We start from the raw sequence: 16,720 nt of genomic DNA, 5'->3' as shown, positions 1-16,720 counted from the left end.
TAGTTATTTCCGCTGTTGTGCGGATTTCAAACAATAATTACTTTTTTTAAAAAATCACTAGCTGTTTTTCAAACCAGCAAAAGGCACCAGTCCAGTATGGTCCTGAATTTGGGGGGAATGCTAAAAAGACATAAAACATTTTTTTTTTTAAAAAAAAATTGAGGTGAAAAAAATGTCACCAACACTTTGAACCCTCTTTTTAGGATTTAAAAACCTAAACTGTTGTATCTCAACAATCTTGCAACGGATTTGCACCAAGCTGGAGGAGAGGTGGATCTTATCTCCTTGTAGATGTGTGCAAAGTTGGGGATTGGAGTGATACTTTTGATTTTATAAGCAGTAGAATATTCAGGTCGGGTGTTGAAAATAATAAATAATAATAAATAAATAATGGTGGGGTGTTGAAAACATTCATCTTAACTATACTGGCATGACTGTAACAGTATCTGTCTATCTATCTATCTATCTATCGTATTTTTATACAGCCCCATATCAAATCTCAGGGCAGTTTACATAAGGAGGTTCCATAAATATGGAGCAATTGCTGTAAAAGCTCAAATTCTGGCCATGGCTTTCTGTATTTGCTGCAAAGATAGTATGGACGGTAAGGCCTATACTGACAAGTGAGCTTGAATGGGGATGGACAGTCCTTAAGGAATGACTTGAGTCCATAGCCTTTCAGATTATCATTAAATGCACTCATACTAACCAGCACCAAGGCAGTTACTCCCCGCTGAGAGATTCTGTCTTTCCTCTCTGATGTGGTATTCTGTTTCAGTCACACAGGGGAGAAGCCATTCCAGTGCATCGTATGTGGCCGTGCCTTTGCGCAAAAGTCCAATGTCAAGAAGCACATGCAGACGCATAAGGTGTGGCCACCAGGAATTGGGTGTACCATCTCACGGAGCTCTGTCACTGTGCAAGTCATGGCACTCAACCCCAGCCAGCAGGAGGATGAGGAAAATGCAGGTGCATTGCTTACTGGTGGGATGGCCAGTTGACTGATGACCTGCTCCCCAAACGTCCAATTTAACTGTGCTTCCTCCCTCTTCTACCTGTCTGTCTTTTTCATAGTCACCTGGAAGAGAAGGCTTAGAGAGTTCATTGCTGTGCATTGCTCTCTTGGTAATTTATTGGTGTAGGAATTTGTAAGTCAGATATGTAGGCCAACAGGATCCTGTTCAGCACAAACTCTATTCTGTATTCTGCCTCCATGTTGTTTTATCTCAGCTCTAGAAATCAGTATTACTCCTACTGTGAAAACTTCACATAGTGGCAGAATTTCGTGCTAGGTGGCCAACGCAGAATTTTTCTCTCCAGTTTATATCTCAGCTTAGATATGGTTGGATGTCTTACATCCAACCAGCCATGCAATAGGGGATGCTATACTATACTGAGTATACTGAATCTCTGTACCATTCATCTAAACCAGTTTGCTCCTAAATTAGAACTCTCTATAGAAGCAACCGGAGGGTGGGGGGCGGGAGAGCAGGGTGGAACCTACCTTCCCCCCAGACGATTCCTGAAGGTCCTCTTTGGCATGCCACCACTTGCCCATGCGATCTGCGCTGCACGGAGCATCATGGATCTCTGGAGGCCAGGACTCATCCTGGTCTCCAGGATTCCCACAGTGCACTATGTGACAAGTGGGATTGGGGGATCTCCCCGGGAGTTGGGTCCTCTAGGCGCTGGACTCTTTGTATGCTCAGGCTGCATGCAGCCTAAGCATACACACGACCCTGTACCGGCACGCTTGTGCCCTTTGACTCAGGTAAAAGCCCGGATACAACACTTGGGCTTGCGGGGGAGGCAGCACCTGGGATTGGGCTCAATCCTGGCACTGCATATGAGCAGCCCTACCCTGGGTAGGGCTGCTCATGTACATAGCCTTATAGGGTAAGGCCTATGTATCCACTGATTTGGTGCAATGTCGCTGGTTTCCTAATACCTTTACTTCTGGTCTTGATTGATCTTAAGGAAATACTGCCCTTTTTATCCAGGCTTTTGGGCAATGAGCTGTCCTTTGCTCTTTTTAAAATTTTAGCTGTATTTATGTGTTTATTGAATTGTTTTTATCTTGTTAACTTCGTCCTGGGGGAATGAAGGGTGGTACATATATATAGATATAAATAAAAATGGGTGATTCGTGCACATCATATCATTTGAATATCGTGATATAGACACCACTTACATAAGAACATAGCAAGCTGCCATATACTGAGTCAGACCATTGGTCCATCTAGCTCAGTGTTGTCTACACAGATTGGCAGCAGCTTCTCCAAGGTTACAGCAGGAATCTCTCTCAGCCCTGACTAGAGATGCCAGGGAAGGAGCTTGGATGCATGCATGCAGATGCTCTTCCCAGAGCAGCCCTATCCCCTAAGGGGAATATCTTACTACTCAAATATGTAGTCTCCCATTCAGATGCAAACCAGGGCAGACCCTGCTTAGCAAAGGGGACAATTCATGCTTGCATTACAAGCATGACGTCAGACTGCAGACAGAAACTCACATGGAATGCCCCTCACAAAAACCAAAACAAATCTCCACATTCCTGCAGAGAGAAAACTAATAGGTCAAGAAGTAGGCCAGGGGAGCATCTTTCTTCCTAACCTTTAGTTGTCCGTGTGGAGGAAATGTTTTTTGTATAAAAGGCTTCTTAGTCATGTGAGTGTTCAGCTTCAGTCCAAAGTGGTACAGCCAAAACTCAAGTATACGCTCATTAATAACTGACCTGTTGATAAAGGAGTGTATCTAGCTTTAAACTCCGGAAAAGAAGCCTAACTCTTCAGTTACAGTATGACTTAAATAAAATACAAAGCTAAGAAAAAGCATGCTTTGCATTTTGAAGGTGAGACATAGGGGGCTGTGATTAGAGAAGAGCAATAGGATCCTGCATGAAACGGCAAGGCTAGCCTTCAATAGTAGCCTGTGCTAAAAGCCACCATGCCTGAGAATTCTGCAGGCTGAACTTCTAATATTTCTGTGTCCTGTTCTTTGCCTCCAGGCTTAAATCCTGCTCCTAGAAGCAGTCCTCCACAGCCTCAGGCAATGCCTCCCACAGAAGAGAATGAGGCTGGCAAGCTGGAAGCTAAGCAAGTTGTCTTGATTGATAGTTCTTATCAATGCCAGTTTTGCCCCAACAAATTCAACACCTACTTCCAGCTGAAATCACACATGACTCAGCACAAACACGAGCAGGTGCGTGCCAAGTCAAGGCATGAGTTCTCCTTGCCCTGCTTACTCTTGATCATTCCCAATGGCTTGCAGAAGTAGGGTAACAGAGCCACTAATTATCCATATTTGCATAACTTATTTGGGTCAGGGAACTCAGCTTTTCTTGCAGCCAAATGTAGTTTATTTTGATGCAAGTTTTTATTTCCTTAGCAGGGCATCATTTAGTACACAGAAGTGCACTTATATTGAGTCAGACCAATCATCAGTCTAGCCTAGTACTGTCTTACCTAACTTGCATTGGCTTTCTGACATTCTTTAACAAGAAATGCCAGCGATGGAACCTGAGGCATGATATATATGAAGTGGTAAAGTACAACTGGGCTGTGACTGTGACCCCTCTGCAGACCCAAAAGAAGGTGTGCCTTGGAATACGCTTCGTTCCCTGGCAGAGCATCTATGCTGACTATGCCCCCAAACTGTAACAACACAGTCAGACTAAGCCAAATGCACCAAGGTTTAGTCCAGCATTCCTGATGGTGAAGAGATACTTTGTTCTGAGTTAAAATTGGAGGCACACTCCATTTTTTGCACCCACAAAGTTATATATTAGGCGGGTGTGGACAAGAACTACTCAGCAGCAGGAGAGCCCACCTGCTGTGTCTCTGTATGAGCCCCTGCCCAAGTTATGTGCCCTGGCTGGAAGGAGGCATCTTGAGAACAGAGACTCATGCAGAGCTGCACCAGGTAGCCTTATCTGAGGGCAAGCAATTTGTTCTCCTTCTTCACTGGTAATGATTGATTGACCTCTAGTGGAAGCCAACTAGAAGGAGGCAAAGCCAAAACTCATGCAGAGGTGTAGCAGATGGCCTTTGTGGGTCGGTATTTTGAGCTCACAAGAGCCTTTAATTTATTGATGTATTTCTCAGGGCACACTTGGTCATTCTTTCGTAGAACACTGTTTTGAAATTTCTGATCTAATCTTTCTCCTATTCCTGTGAACCCACAGGTGTACAAATGTGTGGTGAAAAGCTGTGCACAGACATTCCAGAAGCTGGACTCCTTCTTAGAGCACATCAAGAACCACCAGGAGGAGCTGAGTTACCGTTGTCACCTCTGCAGCAAGGACTTTCCCTCCCTCTATGAGCTGGGTGTCCACCAGTATTCCCATAGCTTGCTGCCTCAACACAGTCCCAAGAAGGATATTGCCGTCTACAAGTAAAGTAGCAGTTTTCCAACCTGTATTTAGTGAGAGAGCTAAAGCCTTGTGACTTACGACTTGAATCTGTGGTTAACATCAGGGCAAACATTTAACAATGCAGTTGGGAAAGCAATGAGTACAATGGGTTTTTGCCTGCCCACCCCCATGCTGGAGTTCCAAGGAGGGGACCTGGCTCTGTTTTAGAAGAGTATGGAGGGCATGAGTTGGATAAAACTGAGAGGAGTCAAGGGGTGGGGCCTAGAGATTCATTAAGGACCTCCTTTCTGTCCCATAATGCCAGCACATTTTCTTGCTATTCTTCCTCCATAAATATTGTATTGATTGATTGAACAGTGTAGATAGCTAGATCTCACCAACATGCTTATACAATGGAGAAGATTTTGAGGATAAAATTCGGTCATCAGGTTTTGAAGGTTCGTGGCTAGCTATAAAGCATGGCTTGGCTTGGCTTGGCTCATATGATTTGGGAGTCTCTGCTGTCAGTGATGGTTTTGGGGTATGGGGACAGCCAGTTTTCACCCAAACTCCCGCTGTTGCCCCATTTACAATCCCATGATTTGTTTTCAAGAGAAGTGTCTTGTTTTTCCCTCTGAAAAATATTCTTAAGAAGTTAGGAAATTGGTACCTAGCCACCTACAGGGTTCTGTCAGGTTAACTCCATCTGTTATTTCTTCTCCCTCCTGCTTTAGGTGTGTCAAGTGCGTAAATAAGTATTCCACCCTCGAAGCCCTGGAGCATCACTTACAGACAGCAACGCATAGCTTCCCCTGCCCTCATTGTCAGAAGGTGGGTAGAGGACCTTGGAAAATGTCATTGGGCCATGTTGGGTGGTTTGTGTCCCCCTTTACTCCTTCTCCCTTTAATTTAGGTTTATTTCCTACCTTGTTCTTGTAAGAGATGTTAGGTTGAAGAAATAGTGACAAGGACACCTCCTGAATGGCATGGTTGTACATTGGATTCATTCTAATGTTCAACTGACCTGTACAATATGCACTGCAGGTAGGTATGAGTGTGGTGTGGGTATTTGCATGGCCACAGGAGCTGAGCCTGCACAGGTTATAACAAAGGACACATCCAGATGTACATGAAAAAAGAGACAATGCTTGATGGACCTGTTTTGGGCACCCTTTTCATTCTACACGTGGCTATAGCATACCAGCAAATCAAATATCATGCTTTCCCCCCCAGCATCAGCAAGAGATGGTAGTAGTGGCAGCAAGAGGGCAAACAAGGACAGAAAGTTCCTTTGATTCTTTCTTTCCCTGCAAGGTTCTTTCTTTGCCCGCTCATACGCAGGCCTTCCTTGCCACTGATGCCACATCCTGAGGTGTAAACTTCGTGGGAGCGGTGGGGCTCAAGCCCCCTCCAGGATTTCCTGGAGGGGGCAATGCCCCCACCGGAATGCCAGGTGGGGGTGGCGAGGCTCAAGCCCTCCTCTGGATTTCCTGGGGGAGGCAATGCCCCAGCCCCGGCTGCCAGGTAGCATCAGCAAGCTCTCATGCTCAAGTTTATCAGTCAACTGAACAACACAGTCAGTCCTGTGTTGTCTTTGAAGCAGCTCAGCAAGTTCTTAGGAGGCCCTTCTGCCTCTCCGGGCCTTTTCACTCTATAATTCTCTGTTCAGAAGTAGTACAACAAGGAGAAAAGCTAGTGGTGCTCTATGCATGCAGGGACTCTTCCCAGAGCGACTCCATTCTCGAAGGGGAATATCTTACAGTGCTCACACGCCATTCCTGTTCATGCTTCCTAGAGTGAAAACACTTCATTACAACTTTGAATCTGCCCACTTTTTCCGATGGTGTATTGGTATCCATTTATTATGTTGCATTGTTTCATAAAATTGATTAGTATTCAGAGAAATGGGATTTTTTTGCTTAAAAAATGTGTCGTGGAAATGTTTCCACCCTGCATCCCTGGAAGGGAGGTTGCATTGCACAGTCTTGTGATGGCGAACTACCTTTCAAAACTGATTTCCCTTTGCCTGAGGGTGAGATACGTTGCCCTTCCTGGTGACCTTTGCTGTTGTTGTCTTTCCCCGCCAGGTGTTCCCCTGTGAGAGGTACTTGCGACGGCACCTCCCTACACATGGGGGCGGGGGCAAGTTCAAATGCCAAATCTGCAAGAAATTATTCCGCCGAGAACACTACCTCAAGCTACACGCTCACATTCACTCGGGTGGGTGTTCGCACAAAACGTTCCAGAGTGTTGAGCTCTCTTCTTAGGGAAGCTCTGTAACCATGTTTAGTGATGGTCAGTGGCCCACAATCTAAGCCAGGTTGCTTCATTTCAGGTCAGGTATTGCCTTTATTTCGGACATATTTTTTTTTTGCTGGGGTTTCATTTTACACATCAGAAAAAATTGCAGCCAACTTTGTTAACTCACTAATATCCATTGGGGATGAATGGACAGGGCGTAGCCATCCTTTTGAATACAGAAGTTAAGCATTTTGGCTTCCACAAGCAATCACAGCTGAGGACACAGGAAACAGCACACCGCTAGAAGAAGCTAGACGGGGTGGGGAGGGGAGGGGACAAAGAAGAGGTAGAGACTGAAAGATGAATGTGGATCTTTCAGCATATGATTTGGTATATCCTAGAGATCTACATTCCAAGAAACTAAATGGCAAAATATCCTGTTTATTTTAACCATTTTGGATTTAATCCCGAATCAATAGTCTATGGATAGCTGACAGCAAAGTTTTCCATCCTAAACAGTCATATACTGGGGTTGTGGGGTGCAACAGGGGAACATGCACACATCTGGAGGTGTTTGGAGTGCTTTTATTGCACCCGGCCATGTGAATGAACAGACAGGTCAGTTGTAATGTGACTTGCCTGGTGCATTGTGTATATTTAACAATAACAATGAAATGCTTCCAGCTGTGCTTATGCTTCTCCTCTTCATGTGACTCTCTAGGAATGTGCCCAAGAGAAACAGGTGAGAGATCTTGGGGAACTTTAGAGTCTGGCTCTGATGTGCTGGTTTTCTACAGTCCAGATAAAAGTGGGGGAAACAATAGAATACTTGTAAGTCTTTAAGCTAAGTTCAGCCAGCTTCCTTGCTGCATTCATGTTTCTTTCCCGTACAGGTGAAAAGCCTTTTAAATGCTCAGTGTGTGACTCAGCCTTCAATAGGAAAGATAAACTCAAACGGCACATGCTGATCCACGAACCTTTCAAGAAATATAAATGCCCCTTTTCGTAAGTACCAAATGGCCAACAGCAGCCAAAAACAGAACTGGTTTTTGACAGCAGCTTGGGGTTAACCTTAAGCTTTGGGAAGGATGGTTCTTGTCAGTATATTCTAGGCTAATGTAGAGTCTTTAGTTCCTCTGTATGTTGTTTTGTCTGTGTGACACCAAACAAATTGCAGTCTTTGGAGCCAATGCAAACAGGAGACGGGGAATCCCTCAATCCTTTCCTGGACTGGGTCCTTGAATGAGCATTGTGTCTATCTGGCTTGTTATCTCTTTTGGACGGTCACATTCTCATCATTCAGTGTAACAGGGTTTCCTAATGAGAGCTAGGCAGGTGAGGGCAGTTGTCCTTGTGGTGCCTTGCAGCTCCAAGAGCACTTCCAGACAGCACCTGTCATACTGCTGACTGGGTATGACACTATCCTCCGTGCCCTCCGTTCAGCACCCTCTTAGTGCCTTCTTGCAGCTGTTCCTTCTGCCTCCGGAAAGGAGGGTTTTGTCTCCCCCTGTTGGGCCTAGTCTGGCTTACTTGATTGAGTAATTTGCTGTGTCCGCATCTCCCTGTGAGGCAACTGCCCTCTGTGCGGCACATTGTGCAGTGGATTGGCAGGGTGGAAATAGCCTTCCTTGGAAGTGGATAGTTTGTTCTGATGGTCTTTTCGTCCCTTCTAACTGAAATTAAGAATAAACTTTCAGCTTTTGGCACCGTATTTGCAGCTCTTTTTCAATAGACTAATTTTCAAAAAAAGCTCAGAGGAAGGAAAAGCAGCATCTTTCTCTTAGCAGCCAAATGCCATCTACATTACTATGTTGGGGATTTGTTTGTCTGTTTGTTTTGAGCTTTTTTTTTTTTTTTGGTATCATGGTGAGCAAGCCAGATGGCTCCAGTAATTGTCTGACCATTTAAATCACAAAATACATCCAGTGATCATCTGCAGACAAGAAATTATCTGAGCCTTCTGTCTGTATCTTTGTGCCACTGTTGTCATTCTGCACCTATCAATTCTTTATTTTATTGTTCTAGAAATCATACCGGCTGCAATAAGGAGTTCAACAGGCCAGACAAGCTGAAGGCACATATTCTCTCCCATTCAGGTAAATGAGCTTCTGGCTTTGATGGTGTCCTGTCCCGAGAATAAACAGGGTCCCTTTCATCATTTATTTACTGAACTACAAGGAAAGCTGGAGTCTCTTGGTTTTGTTTCTCAGCTGCAGTGAAAAGGGGAAAGAGCAGCACAGCTCAGACCACAAAATGTTATTATCTCCCTTCTGACCTACGATTAAGATTCATCTAATTCTATCTGCTAATGAGACTGAACAATCCACTTCACATTGTATTTAGTGCCTTGAATTGCTTTAGTGTATTTAGTGTATTGAATTGCTGTCCTAGGATCAGCTCACAGAAGCCAAAGATAGCAAAACCCTCGTAACTCGTGCCTGCTCTATTTTCCTGCAACATTTGTACTTCGTGTAGGGATGATTCAGAGCAGTGGGGTTTTCATGGCTTCTCATACAAAACGACTGGGTTATACTCTAGATAGGGTGGAGGGCTGGTATGTCGTTACATAGAGCTGATGTAGTGTGGAGGCTGAGAATGTGAGCTGTGAAGTCCTTGGTTCAAATGTCTTCTCAGCCACAAGGTCACTAGGGGCCGATTAAAACTATACTGCAGGGGACACCATCTGTCGGGGGGACTGTTCATCAGAATGGCCCCTAAACCGATGCTGCAAGTACTTGTTTAAACAAGTACTTGGAGAGCATACCTAGGGACCATTTAGGTGAACAGCCTCCATACACGGTCAAGGGATATGGGGGATGTCCTGATGGGCGCACCCCCTCCTTTACATGCTTGTTTGAACTAGCTATCTGTGGCCTTAAGCAAAATGCTGCCTCTCACTAAAGATCCCAGATTTTTAGAACGGGAAAGATTATTATTTTTACTCTACTACTCTCCAGCACACTGCTGCTTCCGGTGGCTTACAATGAAAGACGGTTAGATAATTTTTGCCCCTCAAATGGCACCCATCACCCCCTAGAAAAGGATAAGGAGTTCACAAAAGTGTCTGTCTCATTTTATCTGGTAAGCTGAAGCTCCCCACCCTCCAAAAAAAACCTGGTTCCTAATTCTACGAATATAAGAAGTTGCTTTATACTGAGCCAGACCATTGATCCATCTAGCTCAGTATTGTCTACAGACTGGCAGTGGCTTCTTTAAGGCTTCAAGCAGGAATTTCTCTCAGCCCTATCTTGCAGGTGCAGATGCTCTTCCCAGAGTGGCCCGATCCCCTAAGGGGAATATCTTACATTGCTTACACATGTAGTCTCCCATTCAAAAGCAAACCAGAGAAGATCCAGCTTAGCAAAGGGGACAATTCATGCTTGCTACCAGTCACCTTAAGTGGCACAGTGGGGAAATGCTTGACTAATAAGCAGAAGGTTGCCAGTTTGAATCTCCGCTGGTACTATATCGGGCAGCAGCGATATAAGAAGATGCTGAAAGGCATCATTTCATACTGCACGGGAGGAGGCAATGGTAAACCCCTCCTGTATTCTACCACAGAAAACCACAGGGTTCTGTGGGCACCAGGAGTCGAAATCGACTTGACGGCACACTTTACTTTACCTTTCCGCAAGACCAGCTCTCCTGCCCTAGAGGAGAATTTCAACTCCAGAATTGTAATGTTGGTAGTGGGTCATTCCAGCATCATAATCCATCAGCCCTTTGTAATGGAGTCACTTGCATTCTTCCTTGTTTAGGGATGAAGATCCACAAGTGCCAATACTGTAACAAGGCCTTCAGCCGGCGAGCCCACATGGTGGAGCACCAGCGCTCCCACACTGGCAACTACAAGTACCGCTGCCCTACCTGCAGCAAGGGCTTTACACGCCAGAAGTACATGAAGGACCACAAGTGTAGACTGAGCTCCCCCAAGGACAAAGAACTGCCGGTCAGAAAATCCCAGAAGAAGTGGGGGACTCGGCGGAAAGTGGGGTTTCCTCTTTCCACTCAATTGGCCTTGACAGAACTGAAAGACAGTATGAGCCGAGAGAATCCTCAAAAAGGTGGTCCCAGTAAAGAACCGTTTCCAGAGCCAGACACAGTCCTGTCCATTGTGGTTGGCAGGTCAGCTGCAGCAGTGTCCGCCACAGATTCAGACCTTGGCACTCACAGCCCTCGCAGTGGTATCTCATCCAACCTTGCCTTGACTGAGTTGCAGCCTGGCTCAGAGAGTCCATGTGCCATGCTGGCAGTCCCTGTTTACATCCAAGCCACTGACTAACTGGATAATACTGTGACTTGTGTCCTCTTAATAAAGGGAAGGCAGTCCTCTGTTGTTTGATGGAAACATCCTGCTGCAGGGGATCGTGAATGAACAAGAAGGTGGTATGTGTGGGGGGTGGGAGGGATGCAGTGCTGCACAAACTACCATTCTTTAAAAAGTGTGTTGGTAAGAAAGAAAGTGTCTTCCCTTGTCCAAATGAATTAGTCTGGAAGAACCTTTAATGTACGGCAGGCACAAAAAGATGAGGCTTGTTCACACAATCCGAACTTGGGCAGGAGATGCGTCCTACTCAAGTCCGGGAGCTGCACAAGCTCCTTATTTCTGATTGTGTGTGCGTTAAAAACAAGGCAGTGGTCCCAGTAAACCCCAGTTTGGTAGGATGAGCGCGCCTTGCCTGTGTCCTCAGCTTCAGAACAAGCTAGGACAAATAACGGTCCTCCCCAGCTGGAGATTAGCAAGCGATCAAAGTCCCCATTTCCTAACTTATGTTTAACTCACTCATGATCAGGAAACAGGAGCATGCACAGCTGCTGGACATGTCTCCTACCCAGGTTCTGATTGTGTGAATGAGCCTATGGTTATGCTTTTCATTGACAGATGGTCAGTGATACTCAGTGAGTCCTGAACCCTGCGAGGACAACAATCCACATTATTGGAATAACTTACAAATATCTCCCAAGACTGAAGTTTTATTATAATTAATATTGCTGTTGTTGTAGTAGTGCATCCCATTTGTAGTTCCACCCTCCGATCTATATTGCCCTGTATCTGGGCAGTTAGTTTTTTCCAGCTGTGAGCAAACAATCCTTCCTACTGGAAGTGAGTCCATTATGTGATCTTTTGGGAAAATCATTCATAAATATCCTCATAGACACATCTTGCAGCTCTTCTTTTCTGATGTGCATAGAAAAGGGAAATTATTTGATACAAATACAGTCGACCAATTGAAATGTCAACTTCCCCCATTAAGTCAGTAGGATTTTCAGATGATGAGCAGCAGGCTAACATGAACAGTGACATATCTGAGTACACTATTTGGAAGTAGAAATGTACTGGAAATGTATAGGTAACATGTGTCTGTGGAGAGACAGAAACTGGTATCATGACCAGAGGATGATTACTAAATCATCTACAGTGCATAAAGAAGAACTGGGGATGAGGGGATGCAAGAAAAAAATAACATGATGAAACAGTTCTAATAATGAACCATGTCCTCACTAAAGTTAGATCCTTTATTTTGTATTTTTATAACACCACAGTAGGTGCACAAAACCGGGTTGCTGGCTTGGTTCGAGTCTGGACAACTGTTTTTGTGCACCTCAACGCCCCCTCCCCCCCACCATTCGAGTTCAGGGGGTTTGCGAGTCTACAAAAAAAATCAATTAACCCCCCCCCCCCCGAAATAGAACTCACCGCGCTGTTCCGGGGGCTTCTCTGTGGCTCTGTGTGTGTGTGGTGGGGGATTCTCCAGATGTTCCCCCACCGGCTTCCATTATATTCCAACTGGTTTGGGTGGTCTTTGGTCTGTTTTGGGCCTCGCCCGCCCCTGTGGCAGTGGCTGTTTTGGAGGCCACACAGAGGCCCATTGGGCATGTGCGGCGGCCTCCAAAATGGCTGCCATCATGGGGTGAGAATGCCTAAACCAGGTGATTTGGAATATAATGGAGGCCAGTGTGGGGAGAGGGAACTTCTGGAGAACACCTTGCGACCTCAAAGAAGCCCTTGGAGCAGCGGTGGTGACTTCTATTTCTGGTGGGTTTTGGGTTTTTTTAATTTAAGACTCGTGAACCCCCTGAACAGGCCAGAGGGTTCAGCTCGAGATCGGACTGAACCGGGGGTGGAGATTCAATCCGATATTGAGCCATCAAACTGAACCTATTCGCACATCCCTACACCACAGAACAGTATACACTTAAGGTAAGACTGGAGTTCTATAAGGTACTTGACTGATGGGTTCAAATTCATGATCCATCTACCAGAAGAGCTGCTTTGGAATGATCTGCTGCTGTCTCAAACCACTTGTTTGATGAAGGTGAAACTGCTACTTGATTGGTGCATAGGTACATAGGAAACTGCCTTCTGTAGAGTCATTCCATTGGTCCATCTAGCTCAGTATTGTCCATCTACATTGGTCCATCTAGCTCAGTATTGTCTACATTGCCTGGCAGCGGCTCTTCAAGGTTTCAGGCAGGAGCCTTTCCCAGCCCTACCTGGAGAGGCCAGGGATCAAACCTGGGAGCTTCAGCATACAAAGCAGATACTCTACCACTGCGCTACAACCCCATTCCCTGGCAGTAGCTTGGAGTGATTGCCCAGAGCTGAATAAATAACTGCTTTATATTCATTAAGGACCAAAAGCTTTCAGGACTTGTAATTACACTGAGTACCAAATTTATATGAATATTATTAAGTATAATTCATGTGATTACTCTGTTGGCTGTCAATGGACCACTTAGATTGCTGGTGTTATCCTGTGTGTCATAGGATACCCACATGCAGTTGTTCTCAAATGTCCACACAGGTGCACAGATATACTTCATGATACCTGCAGAAAGCTCTGAGTCTCCTGGCATCTTAAACACTATGTTTTACCAAAGATCTTGTTTCTGCTGCTATTATTATTTATTATGCTTGTATCCTGCCTGTTCTCTAAGCTCAGAGTGTCATTTTATCCTCACAACACCCCTGTGAGGTGGGTCAGGATGAAAGATACTGATTTGCCCAAGGGTCATTCCAGTGAACTTCACAACTCAGATTTCTTACATATAAACCCAGCACTCATTGCATTGTACTGAATTTGATAGTCAAGTCTCAAAATATCCATGAGATTGCCTGTTTGAACCAAGGAAGACTAGTAAATTTTGATTAGTTGAAAGTGGCTCCATATTTGTTATGGGCTCTGCAAGTTGTTGATTGTCATTTACATAGAGAAGATAAAGGGAAAGCACTTTCGTTAGACATCCTCATTGATAATCATAGATTTTGCACATTCCAATTCAATTTGAGTAACAGCTGCATGCTGCTGATATGGAACAGAAGTAATATAAGATGCTTGCAGGTTTTCATGTATAAAGACATCATTTGTCATAGTTGCTAATAGCAGATGAGGCCATTCACACAACCGAAAACTGGGTGGGACAAGTGATGGGACAAGACAGCGACCCAGATTTGGGAGCTGTGTGTGCCCCCAATTTTTGTTTGTGTGGGAGTAAACAATTAGGTAGGAGGAGGGAGATGTGATTATGTGGAATCAAGATAGGAGGGGAAACAGCTCTGTCCTACCCAGCTTTCATACCCAGCATTTGACCAAGGTACAAGGGAATGTCCTATGCCGCTTTTCCTCTTTCCTTGATTCCACACAATCACTTCTCCCTCCTCCTACCTAGTTGTTTGCTCCCACACAACTGAAAATTGGGAGCACACACGGCTCACAAACCTTGTTAGGACACTTGCCCCACCCAGTTCTCGGTTGTGTGAATGACCTTGACGCCTCCTTTAGATGAAAAGGATAGGAACCTGCTGCCTGCCAAAGGACAGAATGCTCTGAGAGCACCTTCATTTAAAAAAGGTTATTTATAGAGATTTCCTTAGTCATTAAATTCTGACTTCACAGAAAGGTAAGATACAATCTGCGCAGTTCAGACATCCTCTGTTGTTCATTTGAATGGTTTTTCTGAGGAGAGGGGAAAAACATGGTAGTATTCTTAACACAGATGATGAAAGCAATTAGTGTAATTGCAAGCAATGCCACTAACTTTTACAAAATACATTTATTTGTTAGTTATCTCATGAATTTTTATCCCCCTTCCCCCATTTTTCAAATGTAGTTTCCAAAGTGATACACCATCAATACAAAAATGCAAAAAATAGAAGTTTCAGATCAAGCAGCAACAACCAGGCCTCTAATAGTAAAATATAACAAGATAATAGCTAAGCATCCTGTTTAAAAGCTCTCAACAGATAAAAATAAAATGACTGTCTATAAGCTCAGACAAATCACAGTCTTTAGCAAGACCCTAAAGCTTAATAATGGCTAGTTTGGGCAATACCTTACTAGTCTATGCAATTAGAAAGGACCCATGTTGAGACTGTGCCTGTTCTGAGGTTTTCTGTGGACATCCCAATGCCGTTCTGGCATGTCCCTTTATTGGGGGCAGGGGTGGATGTTAATCTGAGTGGATATTCTACATGTGCTCCAGAGGAGCAGCCATTCAGATGAACATCCCCATGCAATAAAGGGGCACATGGGGCGAGGGATCAGAACATCCACAAAACATCACGACTGGCACGCTTGGGGCTTGTCCTCTTCGGATCGCCTGGGCCAGTAAGGTATTTCTGAACCAGTCCTAGAAAGGTGACCGGTTTATTTCATAAACAGGACCTCTCCCCAGTTGCTATTCACCTCACCTCAACTCTATGCATTTATGACTAAGGGCACTGAAAAGGGTTCCCTGCCAAGCCCAGGCTCAAGTCAAGTCAGTGCTGCTCAGAATTAAGTAGTTTGTCTTGAGGGTGATACCTCAATTTTTACTTTGTTCAATTGTCTCTGCAGATAATGGAGAAGTTGTGATGGGAAGTGTTGGTTATGGAAGCCATAACATCATCGCAGATGAGAACCATTTCCTAGGCCTGTCCATAGCTAATCTAATGACTATTAATATCTCATTATTTAACATCCAGTGTGAGCTGGACATCAAACATAGGGATTTTTTTTCATGCACAATGGAAAGGTGTTTCATTAGCTACTGGTGTATATGAAGCATCACTCGGATCTATGTGCACTGTATGGTTTTTGGATACTTATAAATTAACAGGGAACAACATATCTAGTTTTAAATTGTCTTTAAAACATACTTTTTACAATGGTATAATATGTATTAGTTCCCTACATCAGATGATGAAGCCAGCATTTGTTTTGAATAAATGATTTTCAAGATGTCTGTTGAAAGCTCTTTATGGTTTGTAAATGCCCTCTTCAGAAGTACTTTGTTATACTCAGTTACTGTAATGTTATTTTAAAATCTCACCAACTCACCAGTGCCTGACATCTAGACTAATGTTGTGCGCACCAAATAACATTTTGTGGGTGCAATGGGGGATGGGTGGTTTTCTCTAATCTCTCCTTCCCTCTGCAGCCTTTTGTGCCTCCCCAAAATATGTCCCTGAGGGCTCTAGGATCCTAAGGGACATATTTTTGGGTGGTATAGAAGGCTGCAGAAGGAAGGGAGGATATCACCAAAATGTACATATTATTCAGCATGCAAAACATTAGTCTGGATGTCAGCTGGCAATTTTAGCCACTCAAATAAATAAATAAATAAATAAAATAAAATCACTTTCTGATAGCTGATCCAAATCTCATAACATTTCCCCATACTAAACAAAACAGGTTATTTATGTATGTTATTTATGTACCTTCTCATGAAAATAGCCAGTAAAAATATGAATCTAGGTAATCTAACTAATTTCTGCCACATGCTTTCAGGAATGTGCAGAGCAGTCCTGAACAGGTTTACTCACAAGTAATTCTCAGAGTTCAATGTGGTTTACTCCACTGAACAACAATGGCAAGATTGCAACTTTCGTTTATTTGTGGTATGTTTATTGGCTGATGTTTATCAGGCATCTTTTGACAATGTCTGGAGGGAAGCAGTTTGCTGAATATACCTTTCTATCATTCTCTGTCTGCCAGTACTGAAGGTACAATTATGTGGTTACTACAATCTGTGGCTATCCTGCAATCAGTCCCATTTTGAAAATGTGGTGTGGAGAAGTTATTTCTGTACATAACAAAACCCTCTCTCCAAGGACTATTTTGACTCAGTTGTGATCCTAGGGTAGCC

General features: G+C 44.2%; 1 protein-coding gene across 4 annotated transcripts in view; it reads left to right on the top strand.

Moving 5' to 3' along the window:
- The window catches only part of ZNF341 (zinc finger protein 341), a 42,343-nt gene extending 26,173 nt beyond the window's left edge, over positions 1–16,170 (top strand). For 2 of the 4 annotated variants that reach the window (XM_053250651.1, XM_053250655.1), the window contains 8 exons: positions 779–984; positions 3,008–3,201; positions 4,184–4,392; positions 5,086–5,182; positions 6,439–6,571; positions 7,486–7,597; positions 8,618–8,688; positions 10,351–16,170. In XM_053250651.1, coding sequence (XP_053106626.1) covers positions 779–984; positions 3,008–3,201; positions 4,184–4,392; positions 5,086–5,182; positions 6,439–6,571; positions 7,486–7,597; positions 8,618–8,688; positions 10,351–10,874 — 1,546 coding nt within the window. In that variant the 3' untranslated portion in view covers positions 10,875–16,170. The remainder of the gene's footprint in view (positions 1–778; positions 985–3,007; positions 3,202–4,183; positions 4,393–5,085; positions 5,183–6,438; positions 6,572–7,485; positions 7,598–8,617; positions 8,689–10,350) is intronic. The other 2 variants (XM_053250654.1, XM_053250652.1) reach the window with 1 other exon arrangement.
- The last annotated feature ends 550 nt before the right edge of the window (positions 16,171–16,720 follow it).

Source organism: Hemicordylus capensis, chromosome 4 (genome assembly GCF_027244095.1).
Source record: "Hemicordylus capensis ecotype Gifberg chromosome 4, rHemCap1.1.pri, whole genome shotgun sequence".
NCBI lineage: Eukaryota > Metazoa > Chordata > Lepidosauria > Squamata > Cordylidae > Hemicordylus > Hemicordylus capensis.
Note: the sequence above shows the minus strand (reverse complement) of the source record. Positions and strands in the feature narration are given on the sequence as shown.